This window comes from Syngnathoides biaculeatus, chromosome 3 (assembly GCF_019802595.1).
Source record: "Syngnathoides biaculeatus isolate LvHL_M chromosome 3, ASM1980259v1, whole genome shotgun sequence".
NCBI lineage: Eukaryota > Metazoa > Chordata > Actinopteri > Syngnathiformes > Syngnathidae > Syngnathoides > Syngnathoides biaculeatus.
In genome coordinates this window covers 25808496-25827596 of record NC_084642.1, presented here as the reverse complement: position 1 = coordinate 25827596, position 19101 = coordinate 25808496, and the positions used below count along the sequence as shown (strand labels likewise).

At 42.0% G+C, this 19101-nt stretch overlaps 1 protein-coding gene across 5 annotated transcripts in view; it reads right to left on the bottom strand.

Annotated features, from left to right (window-relative positions):
- Positions 1 to 19101, bottom strand: part of rasa3 (RAS p21 protein activator 3) — a 60815-nt gene that overhangs the window by 40975 nt on the left and 739 nt on the right. The window contains exons 1-4 of one of the 5 annotated variants that reach the window (XM_061815039.1): positions 18872 to 19017; positions 18629 to 18782; positions 15969 to 16092; positions 9055 to 9412 (exon numbers count right to left, since the gene is read on the bottom strand). The exons of 1 other annotated variant lie outside the window; for it this stretch is intronic. In XM_061815039.1, coding sequence (XP_061671023.1) covers positions 9055 to 9370 — 316 coding nt within the window. In that variant the 5' untranslated portion in view covers positions 9371 to 9412; positions 15969 to 16092; positions 18629 to 18782; positions 18872 to 19017. Of the gene's footprint in view, positions 1 to 4543; positions 4583 to 9054; positions 9413 to 15968; positions 16093 to 18628; positions 18783 to 18871; positions 19018 to 19101 lie in introns of those variants that run through there. 3 more of the 5 variants (XM_061815040.1, XM_061815041.1, XM_061815043.1) reach the window with 3 other exon arrangements.

The following is a 19101-nucleotide window of genomic DNA, read 5'->3' as shown; positions in this document are numbered from 1 at the left end:
GTGCACTACACAAAGTTCTAAAACCGCCACAGATTAAAATGCTATATTAATAAAATGATCCTTCAAAGGGTGACTGAAACTGAAAATGAAAGTTATCAATCAACCAAACAGTTAATTGTTTTGTGTATCTGTTTATATATACACGTGTGCTCGAGCTACTCTGACTATACAATACTTGTGATATTAATACGTTCCAGGAGTCATTTTGTAATGAGAATTTTTCGTAAGTAGAAGTGCATTTTACATTTAAATAGCCTATGCCAGTGTTACTCTGAGCTAATTAATACTGGAAGCAATTGCCATGGTTGTTGTTCTTAGGCCAAGAACTAGGTGGGACTAAATTAATAGCGCCACAGTTGGCTGCAACTACCGGTAGTAGCGTTGCTTCAATTCATCAGCTTTCTATCACATAATTGTCCAAATATTTCACTAGCGCTATTATGACACATTGCTTATTATACTGTACCAATTCCTAATGAAGGACTAAAGGACATGCAGCTAGCAGTACATTGGATGGGGGCCACTGGATTAGACCACTTTGTTTCGTCAATTTCTTGTTAATTTTAAGGCCACCTTCTGCTAAAGGTATCGCTCTTTACATAATACTTTGTTGTATTTGGCATGCTTATGCTTATTTGTACTTGCAGTGATTTTGGTTACCATTACAAAAACCATGGAAAAATGCTACAGATCTTAACTTAAACTTTTTGTTGCCATCATTGTATTTGCCTCACACAGAAATATGCAGTTAGTTGTACGAGGCATTAAAAATGAACAAAACACAAACTTTTTTTAACCTGAGACTATATGTGCATGAATGAGAGGGGCGGTGGAAGAAGAGTGAAGCACCAGGGAGAAGAGATAACGAGGATGGACGACTTCAAATACTTGGGGTCAACAATAAAGAGCAATGGTGAGTGTGGTAGGGAAGTGAAGAAACGGGTCCAAGTGGGGTGGAACAGTTGGAGGAAGGTGTCTGGTGTGATATGTGAAAGAACAGTATCAGGATGAAGGGCAAAGTTTATAAAACAGTGGTGAGGCTAGCCATGATGTACGGATTAGAGACGGTGGCTCTAAAGAAACAACAGAAAGCAGAACTGGAGGTAGCAGAAATGAAGATGTTGAGGTTCTCGCTCGGAGTGACCAGGTTGGATAGGATTAGAAATGAGCTCATTGGAGGGACAGCCAAAGTTACATGTTTTGGAGACAAGATTCGAGAGAGCAGACTTCAATGGTTTGGACATGTTCAGAGGCAAGAGAGTGAGTATATTGGTAGCTGCCAGGCAAAAGAGCGAGAGGAAGACCAAAGAAAAGGTTGATGGATGTTGTGAGGTAGGACATATGGACAGTGGGTGTTAGAGAGGAAGATGCAAGAGATGGGTTTACATGGAAAAAGATGACACACTGTGGCGACCCCTGATCGGGGCAGGCCGAAAGGAAAAGAAGAAAGAAGACTGAGATTATGCTTAAAAAACAGTTGGCATTCCCGTGTTTATGTTGACTGGGGACTAACACAAACATCAACTCGGAGAGGCACAAACGTTTTCAACAACCTTGCTCCGTAATTCGTTAGCTCACGAGGTAACGGTCAGCAAGGTTAGCGAATTCAACAAAACGTTAACGATCCCTTACACATGGAGCAAGGCTGTGCAGTATTGGATGGAGCCAACACCTGCAAGAGTCAACCAGTTCAGCATTGTTCCATGAGCCCACTAGCGGCAAATGAAATAACTGTTCAACTGTCTGCTCACTGTTTAATCCGCAAATTAGCCCACCGCAACAATAACCATTTATCGAGTCTGGAAAGGCTATTGTTGTCCATTTTATTCATCGAAAAATACGTTGAAATCGTAATTATTGTCGGATACCTGGTCCTAAGAAACACGTTCCTAAAGTTCAGCCATCTCTACTGCTGACATTGAAAAATATGGTGCTATTGTACATTCGCGCGATCCTTGTGAGGATAAGCGGCTCAGAAAATGAATGATTTACAGTTTGATGGGAATCATTTTAGCAGCATTATGAACACCAAATTGAGAGAAAAAAAGGACACTTTGTACGAGAAGAATAAATCTTCCGAAGACTTTTTCTCTTTTCCAGCCCTTTTTTTTCTATCAGCAGTGACACGACTGCTGCCAGCCAAATTCGTTTGGAAAAGTGTATTTACAGCTAATGACTGCTCATGCAGCACACCATAGGCCCTGGGAAAAAAAACAGGATTAGGTTACTGATCAAACTCATTCCCATCTTGTGCTGGCAAAAGCTAATGTTTACACCGATCTGGTAAGTCTCAATGGAAAAGTCAAGTGAGACAGAAATACACAACCATGCAATGAAACACAAACTTGTAGAGAGCTGTGCAAGTTCACTAAATATGGGGAGGATGTAATGCTATCCCAAAGTTTAGTCGGCAACTTTTACTGGACTTCCAGAAATAACAATGCTTATAATTACATCTATCGGAAACTTGTTAAAAAGGCAGCACAGAAAAACAGGCATGCAATAATTTGCAAAAGAACAAAAAAGGGGGAGAAGGTTAGGTGTATGAGGCAAGCTATTGCATTTGAGAGAAGTTGCAAAACCTGATTCAATCAGCATGTGTGAAAAAAATATGCTGCGCAACTACCATGCTCAAATTGAGGTCATTCAGCTTTTTCACAACACTGTCTTTTAAAATCACTATTCAGTGAGGTCTTCATGCTTGTTATGACGTTGTCAGTAGTTAAAGGTCACCCCAGGGAGTGATCACATCACCGAAAGTGCATCTGAAGGGCAACAACAAGACGCGACACACCGCAAACCCTTTATTTACCCGTTCTAACCCTGCGTGATGGGCCTACTGTGGCCAACCCTCTCTATTCCAAGTACAGTACTGCTTTCTCATTGCAGATAGATTACTAAGGAGCTGTGCCTGACCCGAATTATCCCACAATGCAAACTGCCCTGGAATGGAACACTGTTTGCGTCTATACAGTCAACACAAATGTTTACAGCAAACTATCGGACTTCTCCCTGAACTTGCTTTCTAGGACAAGTTTTGCCATTAATGAGAGGAAGTCGGCAACATTGGCATTCCACCCCTCTCAGTCGCTCCAATCCTCCTATTCAGTCTGGACAGGGGGAGGTTAGGGAACCTCTTTTGGACAGCTGTGGAGGGGGTGGAGAGGAGAAACGGAAGGAGCTCCGTCAAAAGAAATCCACTTTTCCCCTCCATGGCTCAAGACCGCCAAAGTCATATAGCCCGAGGGTCCTTAATTTCTAATGCACAAGTTATCTTGCTAATACGTACAGGATCATTTTTGTAATTTGATCCAAAAGTATGAATGGACTGGAATTTCAAAAACATCTACCAAGCAAGTTAAATCAATTCTAATATTACAAAGTGTATTCTGATGGGACAGGAATTAAGTCTCCAAATTATTACATGACTTAATACACTGTCTGGCAAAATCTGTATTATTCCCAGTGATATGCATAAAATATTAAACTGGGATTTATATCATAACAAACATTTATATATGAGCATTAAATTGCTTTTTTTTTTTATCCCTACCAAGTGTGAAAGCACAAATGTGAGAGGTTTGCTGTAGATGCAGTAGATTAGATAGATAGATAGATAGATAGATAGATAGATAGATAGATAGATAGATAGATAGATAGATAGATAGATAGATAGATAGATAGATAGATAGATAGATAGATAGATAGATAGATAGATAGATAGATAGATAGATAGATAGATAGATAGATAGATAGATAGATAGATAGATAGATAGATAATGTATTGCCCCCCTCTCAAATTGTTATATTTTTAAAAATGTAATGCAAAATCTCAAATCCCAAGTTTACATAAAATGTAATTTTATTATTTCATTTATTAAGGGAGAAAAACTATTCAGTTACCCGGCTCACTGTGGAAAAGTATTCACATCCCTTGTTACATCATGAATTCATTGTGGCTAGTCATAATTTTTGGTTCATTTTCACAATGACATCCAAGCCTGATTACTTCCAGACCTGTTCAATCAAGACATCACTTAAACAGAATCTGTATTAACAAATTAAAGATCGAAAAAAGATCTGAAAATGCTGCAACAAAATGACGAGAAATTCCAGAACAGTCAAAAAATAAAGTGACTGACATCTATCAGTCTGGAAAGGCTGCCAAAAGCCCTTCGCCGTGGCATCCAATTGTAATGGAGGTGAGAAAGGAAAATGTGCGAACCTTCACGGCTCATGAAAGGAACCCTGAGTTGCGACCATGGCACAAAAACTTTCTACCACCAGCGTGGCATTTTCACTTCTCCCAAGCACCAGCAATTACGACACTTTATTGGCAATATTGGACCATCACAGCAATGTTTACAGGTAAGCATTGGTAAACTTACAGTATATTTATTTACAATACCTTTGTACTATACTAGATATTTAGTCCATTAAATCCAGGTATCCTTGTATTTTTTACTTTGTATAGAGACAATGCACATCCCCGCACCTCCGAAAAAACCTCCACCACCACCTAACACCGCCCCTGTCCACTAACCTGTTTTTTCTGAATTTGGTCACATGAGGTTCCACATATAGCGGATAGGGTGTACCACACAGCGAGCCTGAATTCCGGCTCCGTGACGACATCAGCGCCAGCTTCTGGTGTGGAGTATAAAATACTTTTTAGACAGTGACAATTGCTTTGAACAAAACAGGGTGGTAGAAGTCAAGTGGGAAATTTCCCACCCTTGACCCACCACTCACTATTTCCCAACACCATCACTACCGCTGGAGCCGGGATAGTGGTAGAATGACTTGGTCCCCTATTCCGTGTCGATGTCATTAATACCAAACTGTTTCCCAGGGAAAAGAGATAAATTCACACTTGAACAGGATGCATAAAAAGGGTCTAAACAAGCCACAAAGGCACTGTTCCTCCCTCCAGAACCCAAATCTGTATTGTACAGCAACATACGGATTGAAAACAAAACACAAACATGACTTGTTTTTTCACTTCATTTGACAGTTCATCCTTTGACATACATCGTACTCAGTGCAATTCGAGTTTTGAATGTATTTTTCTTGTCTCAAGTTTGTTACATTGTGTTTTAACAGTAAAAGACAAGTAAATTGCACATGTGTTTTAGTTAATTAATGGTAAATTGTACCTCCAGCTGTCCCACTGAGATTCCGGCTGTTTGTTGCAACACTGACAGACCAAGTGCAGCTGACTCCTGTATGGGAGGCATCAATTATGTCGCTCTCTGTGTCCCAGCACATCTGCTACATCTTAGCTTGATGCCATGCAGGGGAAAAAAAACACCATTCTTCTGTAGTCTAGTGCAGCCAATCAGGAAGCGATTGGGGGGTAGTTTCCTGTTTTACAGACAGTATGGACTCCGGTATCCCTGCTTTGTTTACAAAAGTCTCTATGTTCCTTGGGTAAACTTGGGGGAGTTTACCTCAATCTTTTGGCAGAGTGGCCCAATAATAAGTCCCTCCTACCCAAAAATGTTCAGGTCTGAGTCATTATCATGCCAAAGAAGACAATATAGTGAAGACGGTGTGACGCAAGGATTGACCAGTAACATGACGGGTGTTATGTGACTGAAAACTGTAAACTGTACTGTCGTCACTACAGTTGGAGGACTCACAGCCTGAGCTTGTAAGTGGTGACAACAGAAATAACAGTATTATTTATTAAAAAGCAGAATTATTTTTCATATGATATGTAGAAGGGTGGTTTTATTTCTCACATTCGTGGAGGGATTCAGAAATGCAGCCAAATTTTGTAGTAGCTTGACTTATTTTGTTAGTGTGTGTCTGTGAGTGTATGCGCATATGTACGTGCGTGTGGCCTCCCCCCAACCCCTTTCTTTAGTTCCTCCCCCCTTCTGTCAGCATTGGAAGTCATAACAATCCGGACATCAACAGCCAGGATGAATGGGGTTCCAGATAGTGTGATTGTTCCTTATTGACCAGGACTAACAATTCGAGCACGCACAGGAAATGAAAGTGCCACTGAATGTATTAAAAAGCAAGAAAAATACAAACACACAGAGCACACCCCTGCTTAGAAGAAACATTGAATATGAACATGAATGAATGATTTGACTGCATGGGTGCCATTTGAACTACTTTTCAGTTTCCATCCATCCATTATCTACAGCTTTTCTGGGTCTGGTCAAAGGGAAAGTAGCTTCAGCAGGGATACACAGATTTCCCTTTCACCAGCCACTTCTTTCAGCTCTTCCGGAGGGATCCCGAGGTGTTCCCAAGCCAGCGGAGAGACATAGACTCTCTAGTGTATCCTCGGTTGTCCTCGGGGTGTCTTTCCAGTGGGACATGCCCAGAACACCTCACCAAGGAGGCGTCCACGAGGCATCCAAATCAGATGCCCCAGCCACCTCATCTGGCTCCTCTCAATCCGGGGGAGCATCGGCTCGACACTGAGCCCCTCCCGGATGAATGAGCTTTTCACCCTATCTCTAAGGGAGAGCCCGGACACCCTACAGAAGAAACTCATTTCGCCCTCTTGTATCCAGGATCTTGTTCTTCCGGTCATGACCCACAGTTCATGCCCATAGGTAAGGGTAGGAACGTAGATCGACTGATAAATTGAGAGCTTTGCCTTTCGACTTAGCTCTCTCTTTACCACAACGGACCAATACAAAGTCCGCATCACTGCAGACACTGCACCAACCCGTCTGTCGATTTTCCGCTCCATTCTTCCCTCACTCGTGAACAAGACCCCAAGATACTTGAACTCCTCCACTTCGGGCAGGATCTCATCCCTGACCTGGAGAGGGCACGCCACCCTTTTCCGACTGAGGACCATACCCTCGGATATCAAGGTGCTGATTCTCATCCCAGGCACTTCACATTCGGCTGCAAATCGCTCCAGTGAGAGCTGGAGATAATGGCTTGATGAAGCCAACAGAACCACATCATCTGCAAAGAGCACAGATGCGATGCTGAGGCCACCAAACCGGACACCCTCTATGTGGCGGGTGCACCGAGAAATTCTGTCCATAAAACTTATGAACAAAAACGGTGACAAAGGGCAGCCTTGGTGGAGTCCAACTCTCACCGGAAATGAGTCCGACTTATTGCCGGCAATGCAGACCAAACTCTGACAGCGGTTGTACAGGGACCAAACTGTTTGAAACAGCTCGTATCAGGGGATTAGGTACCCCATACTCTCCAAGAACCCCCCACAAGACTCCCCGAGGAACACGGTCGAACGCCTTTTTCAAGTCCACAAAACACAGGTAGACTGGTTGGGCGAACTCCCACGCACCTTCGAGGATCCTGCTGAGGGTGTAGAGCTGGTCCACTGTTCCACAGCCAGGACGAAAACCACATTGCTCTTCCTGAATCCGAGACTCGACTTCCCAACGGACCCTCCCCTCCAGTAGCCCCGACTAGACCTTACCAGTGATGTTGGGGAGTGTGATCCCTCTATAGTTGGAACAAACCATCCGGTCAGCCTTCTGGAAAATGGGGACCACTACTTTTCATTTTAATATAGCAAAACACTTGGGGTTTATAGGGGAAAATCAAATATTAAAAATCACAATCTTATAATAAGTACCGGGAATGGGCAAGTACCGATACCAGTTAATGTATAGGTATCGGGCCGAGACTGGCCAAATTTCAAAGTATCAGGTAGTTTTGAAGGCTGCTGAGACCAGCAACTACTTACTACACAATAACCTGACATCAAGTAAGTCCTCCACGCTAGTATTTGTAGCACAATGTAGCAGTTTAACACATCAGAGAATCATCATGTGCAACAGAAGAAAAGACAGACCTTTGTCCAGAATTTTCTGTCATTGTGCTAATTGAATTGTTATACATCAAATGTACTAGTAGGATCGGAATCAGTGAGCACTTAAGAGTACATACTCGCACTGGTATGGGTCTGCAAACAAGAAGTCTCGAACATCCTTAACGTGGATGTAATTTACATACCCTTACTATAAGGTTGGTCTGATTAAAGAGACAGACTAAAGAGGGTCACGGGGGTGCTGAAGCCTATCCCAGCTGTCAACGGGCTGGAGGCGGAGTACACCCTGAACTGGTTGCCAGACAATCGTAGGGCACATCGAGACAAACAGCCGGACTCACAATCACACCTAGGGGCAATTCAGTGTCCAATTAATGTTGCATGTTTTTTTGGATGTGGAAGGAAACCGGAGTGCTCGGAGAAAACCCACGCAGTCACGGGGAGAACATGCAAACTCCACACAGGCGGGTCCGGGATTGAACCCGAGACCTCAGGATTCTGAGGCTAACACTCCATCTGATTTTCAATGCATGGAAGTTAGATTTATTGTAATTTAGGTTAAAAAAAAACTGTCAGTATACGTTTAGTGAAAGTTAATTCAGAATTCAGACTTCTATTACAGAGGATTACTGTACTCAGCAGAGCTATTACCCATTATAACCGTTTAGAATACACGCGTTGGCATTGAGGCAAATGCGCTTCATGTTCTTGAATGATCAAATGATCAAAAAGGATCAAGAATTCAGACCTTTCACTGTGATGCATTCATCATTTATGGCTTCATTCATAACAAATACGGCGTATGCATTTACTTGTCTCTTGCAAACCAGGATGGCCACTGGAGACATCTAAATATAGCAAGCTGTTCCTACAATCAATGACTATGAATATGGTGCTTATTTGGGAACGGGGATTGTTAGGATGTCCATTAGAAATGTGCATAGAAATGTTGAATGTTTAGCCCGGATCTGCACATATCCACGCACATATAGGCATCTCAACTGTAACACACGACATGGGTCTTGTATGCCAGCTGCTACATTCCCACAGTCCCCCCCCCCCCGCCCACCATTGGACTGTATCAACCTATTTTCCACTGCATGCTCATTTGTTGTACAGTCTACACAGAAACGCATGTGATTTGAATTAGAATAACATTAATAACAAAGATCTGTCCCGCTCCTCTAGTCCTCGGGTGCCTGTCTGGCCCATTAATGAGGAGCCATCCATCGAGGCGCTCAGATTGGGGGTAGGGATTTTTTCCCCTTTTTCCTTACCTATTTTTATTTTAACGCTCTGAAAAACTCGCAGACCTTCCTCTTCTACCGCCATGCTCTCGCAGGATTTTAGTTCCCTCTCGTCGGCTTGCCAGACACGATCCTCCACGCTGGGCGCTTGTAGCCTCTCCAGCGATGGGATATTCCAGAGGTTTTGGACATCTATGCACAAATAGCAGAGAACACACTCGGAGCCGAGCGAGCACCGTGCCGCCGGCTGGTTGAGAACAAGAGGACCGCTCCGGTCTCCGTCCGTCACGCAGCTGCAGCAGCAGCAGCAACCGCCGGGGTGAGCTCGACGAAGCCCCGCCCACATCTCCGAGGTTTGACAGTGGAAAGGAAGTCAGCCGCTAGTTGGCTTCCAATGCAAAACAAAACAACAACCGACACATTCAGCTCTCATGCAAGAACTGTATTCAACAAATATGAGCGTATGAAGATTTTAACATTCACATTGGATTTGTCTGTCGTACAGATACTATTGCAGGGTATCAGATGGGAAAAGTGATCACAGTCTGTACTAATTAGGGATCTGTAAATTAGAAGTACAGATTATTGAAGTGTATCTTTTTTAAAAAAAAAAAAAACAGTAATAAATAAAAATAGCACTGATTGGAGTAATTTAGTAGCAGAAGAAACTAAAGACTGACATTTCTTAAAGTAGCCTACAAAAGAAGGACACCGGAACATTGTGCTACGTCGCACACGGCAAGGGACATGCAAGCATTATCTTTCACAGGTAAAAACAGTTTATTTCTACTTTACATCACGTGGTTATCTGCGGATCTATTTTCACAAAAAAAGGAGAAGAAAGTTATGTGAGTTAAAATCTGGGGAGTGAAAGTAGAAAGTTGTCATCAAACGATGAAGGAAATATAACTTTGGTAGTTCCCACAACTAAACAGGTTACAATAAAAGGTTATTGCAGCTGTAGTTTGCCATGCATGCCCGCAGAGCCTCACACTAAACGTCGTCCTACGGAAAGTTATTTGAGGATATATTCAATATATTTGATTTCCATCTTAAGATCCAAGTACACTACTAAGTGCAAAGACCATTCAGTGTACCAGTAGGACATTGAGTAACTGCTCAATTGGCTTTACTTTAACATGTTAGTCAGATTAGCATTCAAACGTTGGCCTACTAGTGAGGAAAATGTGTGTTTGAGTCCATAAACCATCAGCTTTATATAAAAATATCCATGCGTCCAGATTTATTTAAAAAAGGGAACATGGAATAAATCACTAGTTTTCATTCATAATTCAGCACACTTATAGCATATTGAGTAAATGCTCGGATGGCTCGATAGGAAGCCATTTATAATATTATTATTATTAATAATGCAGTACAATTATACCAGGTTTTTCTGGACACTGACTATGCTTTACAATTGCACAGATTATTTATTCACTCCACAGATACACGCTCATGGTGGTAAGCTACTTCTGTAGCCAGAGCTGTCCTGGGGCAGTCTCACTAAAGGATGGCTGCCATTCTGTGCCTACGGCTCTTCCAACCACTCCGAATATCCAACCACATTCATTCATGGCCAATGCATGTTGAGAGTCTTGCCCAGGGACAAAAAGACGACATGCACTCCGAACAAGCAACCCTATGGTTGATGGGCATGCTCTTGAGGCCCCTGTGTTAAAGTGCAACGACAATGGCAACTGGGTTGTGGCCATCCCTCATTTAGAAGTGGAAACCCAACAGCCTCAAAAGAAGTCGGGAGGCTTTCCCTGCTGAGTGGACTGTAACTTGTCATCATGTGTTCGTCACTGTTGGAAAAGAAAGCCCTAATTTTGCTTATTTTAAGGAGAAGGAGGTGAGGAAGAAGAAAAGAAAGAATGGGAATTGATGACTCTAAAATGCCCGTACTGTAAGTGTATATGTGTACGAATGTTTGTTTGTATATATGTGCCCCACGATTGGGTGGCAACCAGTTCAGGGTCTACCCTGCCTTCAACTTGAAGGTAGCTGGGATAGGCGCCAGCACTCCCGTGGTCCTTGTGAGGATAAGCGGCTCAGAAAATGGATCCATGGATGGAATATCGCATCCTAATTTCATGACACCATCTGTTTGTACCAAAGAGTTTTGGACTGGACCCAAAAGCAGACACAGATGGAGGTAGTGGTGATACAATATAATTGCATGCATTTGTGAGTGAAAATAATATCATGATTACTGGTACATAAAAAAAAAATATCACAATTTCTCTGTTGAATAAGAGAAAACTAGCAGCAATCTTTGTGAGTGTACAGTACAAAACAATTAAATATCGGAAATAACATATTCTTGCTGATACAGTTACCAAGAAATGGGAATCAATGAAGAACTGGTGATAAGTATACAGTATTGCAATAGTTTGATTATAAAAACTATAACATCATGATCATAGGAAATCACATACGATAAATCGCGATCTGTAGGTTATTGAAGAAGGGAAAACTTTCACCAGCCTTTTTGCAGAGTAAGAGCATACAGCCATCCATCTTCTTAGCTGCTTATCCTCACAAGGGTCGTGGGGTGTGCTGGAGCCTATCCCAGCTGTCAACGGGTAGTAGGTGGGGTACACCCTGAACTGGTTGCCAGCCAATCACAGGGGACATTAAGACAAACAGCTGCACTCACAATCACACCTAGAGGCAATTTAGAGTGTCCAATTAATGTTGCATGTTTTTAGGATGTGGGAGGAAACCGGAGTGCCTGAAGAAAACCCACCCAGACGCGGGAAGAACATGCAAAGTCCACACAGGGAGGGCTGGGATTGAATACGGCCCTCAGAACTGTGAGGCCAACGCTTTCCAGCTGACCCACTGTGCCACCAAGAGTATACAGTATGACAATAACATAGTTGAAATAGGAAAATGCCAGTAGATATTTTTTTTTCAACACAGAGAAAAACATTATTCGCAACTAAGTATTTTATAGGAATATAAAAAACACATTATAACAGTAAAATCAGCATCTGTGTCGACATCTTCTGCTATCATTAAAATGTAATGTTGTGCAGGCCTGGGTATTGCACCAATCTGAACATATTTAAGATCTGAACTTTACATTAAAACATTGGCAAGTAGTAAAAACATTTGAAATCTTACAAAGTTAACTGGGGTTTGAATTTTTGGGCAGATTTTGAGTATAAACAACAGCAGGTCACCACCAACTGGCAATGAGAGATTCTTTTGATCATCATTGAAAGGTAGAGTAAATAAAGCAATTTTACATGAACACACACACATGCACACACACGCACACACACACCATCTGACAGTGGAAGCATGATACATGTGGAAACAGGGGAATTACTTAGAAAGTCTAAGGGATTAAGTGTCTAGGTCTTTATGAATACAATCATATTTGAGATTTGAAGAGGTATTCTAGCAAGTAAAAGACATTGAATGACAGCCTGGATAAATATGACAATGTATCATCTCCCATCAGTTGCGGGGTTGACAAAATGAACCTATTTAGAGTCTTCAGTCAACCTGACACACAGTTCATGCTTTTGGACTGTGGGAGGAAGTGGGTTAATTACTAAAATATTGGGAAAGAACCTGACAGAATCAAACCAGGAGCCTTCCTCATTTGATGTGAGAGTGCTAACCAATGTCCCAGTGTTGCAAAATGAGTAAACCATTCACTCCAACTAGAATCGACAAAAGTGAATGTAGTTGCATCTTTATTTACAAAATTGAATGATTTATGAATTTACATGGCATAGTGGCGCAGCTGCAATGCGCTGGCGTAACAGTTTTGAGTCCAATCCTGGTCCCGGCTGTGTGGAGTTTTCATGTTCTCGCCATGCCTGTGTGGGTTTTTTTCTGGGCACTCTGTATTGTGTGTGTGTGTGTATATATATATATATATATATATATATATATTATATATATATATATATATATATATAATGTGTGTGTTGTGTGTGTGTGTGTGTGTGTATTGGTTGGGGGGCATGGATAGGCATTAATGACTCTCCTGTACAAATGCAACACCATGCTGATGGCAAAATTATATAGGCAAGAAACAGGCCATAATTATGGCCTGTTTTTTCAGAAAGTATAATTTTAGCTGTCGGCAAGGCTGGTCACCATGCCCACAAACTTGAATTTGAACCCTTCTCTGAGCTTCGGTTATTTTTCCCTACATCCTTAACTGAGTCCACTGCATCTGATTAACAAAATAAAAAGATTGCAGATATTGTTCACAAACAGTTAAATCATTGAGGCATTAGATCCAAGACTGATGAACTATACCAAGATGTGGTGTAGAGAAATCCTAGCACAGTACGATAAACCCATTCTAGTTTTCTAGGAAAAAATCAACAGAAAGCCAATCATCGATTTTTCTGGGAATTGTTATTTCCTAGTGAATTTATTTTAACACCCTGACAACAGATTTAAAAAGAAATAATCTTCCAAACATTGACATACATAAACTTTACCTACGTAGAATGAAGTTAGTCATAGAACATGAAAAACCCTGCACAGAAATTGTTCTAATTTTCCTCTTGACATGGATCTTGGGACAGATTTAACAGATGCAAGTTCTCCTGCTGTGATGACCTGAACACTGGGATGTATGCCTAGGAGGGATTTAAAGTCAATTCAGGTGGAAGCCCCGAGGCTATTATCGACCCACGCGTTAGCCTATTGGGCCACGCCTAACAGGCCATGATAGCCACAATCCTCAAAATAGCTCGGCACTGGTGCGGAACATACGCCCTCAGCTGGCCAAGCCAGATATGTGGGAGTAAAGAGCAGTTGGACTTCCCCTTCACCAGAAATCACAGTTTGCTTCAGTGTTGAGATTAGCAGTGACTCCTTTAGAAAAGCTCTAAAGCTAATTAGGCTGCATTTCTGTTAGCCCATTAGACATGCCAAAGATCAGAATACACACTCTCCACATAGCTCTCTGAGTGTTCAAATCATTCAGCTTGTCATGTGTGTACTCGTGGATATCTGGAGCGGTGTGCCCATTTTCAAACAAGATAATCATACAAAGTCATAAAAGTAATACCGCTGCTGTAAAAAAAAATGATCACGAGCCAGATTTCCTCCATCTATTTACTGCCTATGCTGTTCATAGTCATGGGTGGGCAGGAACCTATCCCAGCTAACTTTGAGTGAAAGATAGACGACAGCCTGGACACAGGGCACATATACGGACGACCGTTCAGTCTCACGTTTGCACTTCACTGAGTAGGAACTGAACCCAAACAGCCATATGTACCGATAGTCCATCAGTGACACCAAAACCCAGCAACTGCAGAAAAAAAAATAAGAAAAATAAAATACTTCTACAGGTCTACCATGATAACCACATCCTGTATCTTCTAAGATGCATGCTTGCTGTATCACACAGGAAAAAAAATGTTTAGAACCACATTTTATTTCAATGTAGCTGATGTGACTACGCCCTGTGGTAGCCCACAAGCTTGTGAGTGCAGCTGTATGCACTTTTTTACCGAGAATTTTAGGCAACGGAACGACCCCCATTTATCATAATGAAAGTATCTCAACTAGTTTATAAATAAAAGGAAACATTGATGATACAATATGTTTCTGTATAAAAACCAAAGCTAAAGAGAGAGGAAAGGAGAGTCAAATTCTGTATTTGAAGAGATAAGTGAATGGGTGCTTAATGGTATTTGTTGGCGGTACATACTGGTACACCACCACCACCACAGAGTGTAAGGGCGTTGCTCACACTGAGAGTAACTGTAAAATCACTGTGGTTTGTGCTAGCACCAGAGGTGCGCAGAATAGCCACATATTTTATTCAAATAAGATGAATGTTACTTTTGAATAATATCCATCCATCCATTTTCTGAGGTATCGTCACGAGGGTTGCAGGAGTGCTGGAGCCTATCCCAGTTGTCATCGGGCAGGAGGCAGGGTACACCGTGAACTGGTTGCCAGCCAATCGCAGGGCACACAGAGACAGACAACAGTCACACTCACAATCACACCTAGTGGGAATTTAGAATGTTCAATTAATGTTGCATGTTTTTGGGATGTGGGAGGAAACCGGAGTACCCGAAGAAAACCCACCCAGAAACGGGAAGAACATGCAAAGTCCACACAGGGAGGGCTGGAATTGAACCCTTGTCCTCAGAACTGTTAGGTTCTGTTTACAGCCGCGCCACTGTGGTGCCCTTTTGAATAATATGATTCAAGTAAAAGTAAAAAGTACTGGTAGTCCTCCAATCACTTGAGTAGGGGAAAGAAACCACTCCATGAAAACAATGCAGTCCCGAGTAACTTGTGAGTCACTTAAAGTAAAAATAAAGATCACATAAAATAATATGCATATTCAGAGATTGGTGAATAAGATCAATTAAGTTAAAATACAATAAATAACATTTTATAAAAGAAAATCTTGGTGGGGTAGTGCGGTGGAGCGACTGGTTAGGGCGTCATTCTCACAGTTCTGAGGACACGGATTCAAAACACGGCCCCACTTGTGTGGAGTTTGGCTGTTCTCCTTGTGCCTGCGTGGGTTTTTTCCAGACACTTTGGTTTCCTCCCACATCCCAAAAACATGCAATTGAAGACTCTGAATTGCTCTTAGGTGTGATTGTTGTTTGTCTCTATGTGCCCTGAGATTGGCTGGCAACGAGTTCAGGGCGTACAGCAGTTCAGGCTCCTGCACACCCGTGCCCCTTGTAGGAATAAGTGGCTCAGATAATGAATGTAAGTAAGTAAGTAAGAGAGGCCCTGTAGCTCAGTGGTTAGAGCACTGGTTTGATAAACCAGGGGTTGTGGGTTCGTATCCCACTGGGGCCTCCACTCCCTGAGAAGGGTTGCGTCAGGAAGGGCATCCGGCGTAAAAATTGTGCCAAACATATGTGCGTTCATCTGAGATGACACGCTGTGGCGACCCCGAAAGGGACAAGCCGAAAGAAACTTACTTACAGTTCAGGCTCCTGCACACCCGTGCCCCTTGTAGGAATAAGTGGCTCAGATAATGAATGCATAGATGAAAAAGCTTTGTGGCTCCATCACAGTTCTAAGGACACAGATTCAAAACCGCCCCTGCGGAGAAGGGAGAGAGGAAGGAATAGGAAGAGGGAGAGGGAGAGAGAGAGAAAACAAGATGGATGTTTAACAGTTACATGTGAGCATAAAGTAGTTACTATATGCACAGCCATAGCATCAGCAAAAAGATCTACGATTTAAAAGAAGGTGCTTTCTCAAGTTGGAACTGGGCTGAAATAGCCAAATTTGGGAGGGTGGTGACAAAATTACGCTGCTTGTTAAACCTGTTGTTTTTCGTAGTCTGTAATGTAAACCCGAGTTGCACGCATCTGTCATGACTCACATTAATTGGTCAGCGGTGCCCAACAGAAAACTTTGTGTGCGGAAATGTGACATTCTTGTGTTGTTTCATTGGTGAACTTGAGTCAAATATCACTGTGGAGGAATGGCGCCTGATGCAGAAGTAAAAAAATAAAGTCTCAAAATAGATTGCCCAGGCAGTTATTAATAAATGAAAGTAGCGAGCAGCATGTAGATTATTGTAAATGAGTAAAAAAAACACGTCATGTTGCACGTATGTACATGACTTTATGGTTGAGTGGGGACTGGAACAGATGGTATTTGTGTGCAAAGTTAATCTTTCATGAATATTATGCTCCATATAGGACTTGAATCAAATCAGACTACATTTTGCTAAATCTGATTTGCTCTGCAATAAACAAAAGGACGAATGCGAACTGTGCTAGGGGATAATCCCATTTTTGATTTTCAACCTGCATCTGTAGGGTGATGCTTTTTTCTTGTGCTTGCTGAAACAGCCAAAAGTATTATTATTATTATTATCAAGCCATTTTCTGCATCGCTTATCCTCATGAGAGTGGCAGGCACACTAGAGGCTAACTCAGCTATATTTGGGCAAGAAGTGGGGTACACCCTGGACTGGTCTCCAAGTGCGGGGTACATAGAAACAAACAACCATTTGCACTCAGATTGACACTTCTGGGCAATTTAGAGTCTTCAATGAACCTACCCTACCATGAACGTTTTGGGCATGTGGGAGGAAACCCGAGTACTCAGAGAAAACCCACACAGGCACGGGGAGAACATGCAAACTCCACACAGGCGAGGCCAGATTTGAACCCAGGTCCTTACTGTAAATGAGGCAGACCTGCGAACCAGTCATTCAACATACCCCTTATTATTATTATGACAATTATTATACAGTACTAAAATGTATCCCTGTAGAGATTAAACAAAGAGCAGTAAAAACACATTTGAGAGGCTCATGTAGCTATTCAGCAGAAAACTAAAAAACCTCTTGCTGAATCTAATCAAACTTTTGAGACAGTTTAAAAAAAATACAGCTGCAATACAGTACTGAACAGAAGGGGCGAGATGGCAATTTGGGAATTTCGGGACCACTCCCACAGTGACGGTCCATTCCAGGCTGACCTGGCCAAGCGCCTTTTTTTTTTTTTTTTTTTTTTTTAAAGATAATTCCAATATAATTTCCAGCACAGAGAGCCATCTTCTTTTAACAACACATAAATACAGGATACTATTCAACAGTTGTGCACAAGCGCATCAGTCGCGTACGCCGTGCATGGCCGAAGTACCAGTACAGATGAGAGCCTGCAGATTGCAGCATGTGACCCTTGCTGTTATGCCACCGAAAACTGTTGTTAAGAAGCAGACAAGACCTAAACGGGTTGTCTCACCCCTCCTACCCCCACACCAGACATCACCCAAAATGTGTAAATCTGACAAATCTAACGAGTAGATAAAAGATGCAGCAGAAAGATGTGGTGGTCTTATAGGCAGGGGAGAATTCAGAGAATGTAAAAGGAAGCAGCAATAACGAGACCGGTATACTGTACAGAGATGCATCTGTACGGCTGTCGTTCTAGGTAGGCATTTCTATTATGCATAAAGTGTACAGAATACAGCAAAAATGATGAGAGAGTATTCGGGGAGGATGGGGGGATTTGTCCATCTAAATTCCTGGGCTGAATAATAGGCCGTGTACGTCCCTGGGCGAGAGGAATGTATACCGTTCACAAGAACAAACCCGGCAAATAGTGCAGTGATGTAGCTAGAAGTAATATGCCACCATCTAGTGAGCACTAGTTGCATCACCATACCAGAATTCCGACTACGTTACAATTAGTACTTGCAGAAGGAACCTCCATACCAGTACTGAAACACAAAATTAATCCTTCTTATTGAATCAAACCTAAAATGTTAAACGGGATGGATTTATATTAATTGGAGACTCCAAATTGCCCTTAAGTGTGATTGTGTGCTTGTGGTATTGTTGTTTGTTTGTTTCTATGCGCCCTGACTGGCAACCAGTTCCGATTGTACCCCACCTCCTGCCTAAAGATAGCTGGGGTAGGCTCCAGCACTCCTGTGACCCTTGTGAGGATAAGTGGCTCAGATAATGGATGGGATGATGGATTCCTTTATTTCCCCCAACTATGACATCTTGTGGCATTTCAGGGTCTTAAGCCTGATGCACCCAAATCAATTACTCGGCCACTAATATTGCAGCAATTAAACATTTGAATCATAGTTGCTCAATGTAACAACTCACAGAGTGCAGTCGATCAAATTGGTCTTAAGCCCCTTTCAAACACACTAAAAATATTTTTGCACGTTTGAAGTGAGCGAGACCCAGCCGGTTTCCATGCCGCCACTAATACAAATGCAGTAATGCCCTCGGCATTGTGGGGGCTCTGGTCCAGAATCTGTGATAGAAAATACAGTATAAAAAAATAAAAAATATATATTTAATATATATTTAATATTTTTATATAAAAATATAAAAAAAACACACCTTGTACGTGTTTTATAGCATTTCAAATAAAAACAAAAGCTAAACACATACTACATTGAAAAAGCGGAGGGGTAACGGATAATACAAAACTTTTGTATAACTGTAGCAACACTCACAACCCAAAATCTGGCTATTGTGGGACCGTGAAGTGGGGTTTTACCATATATTCTGTGTTACCGGAGTATTTAACTATAGTTGTGATTTCATGTGGAGCTCTGTATGAAATAGTG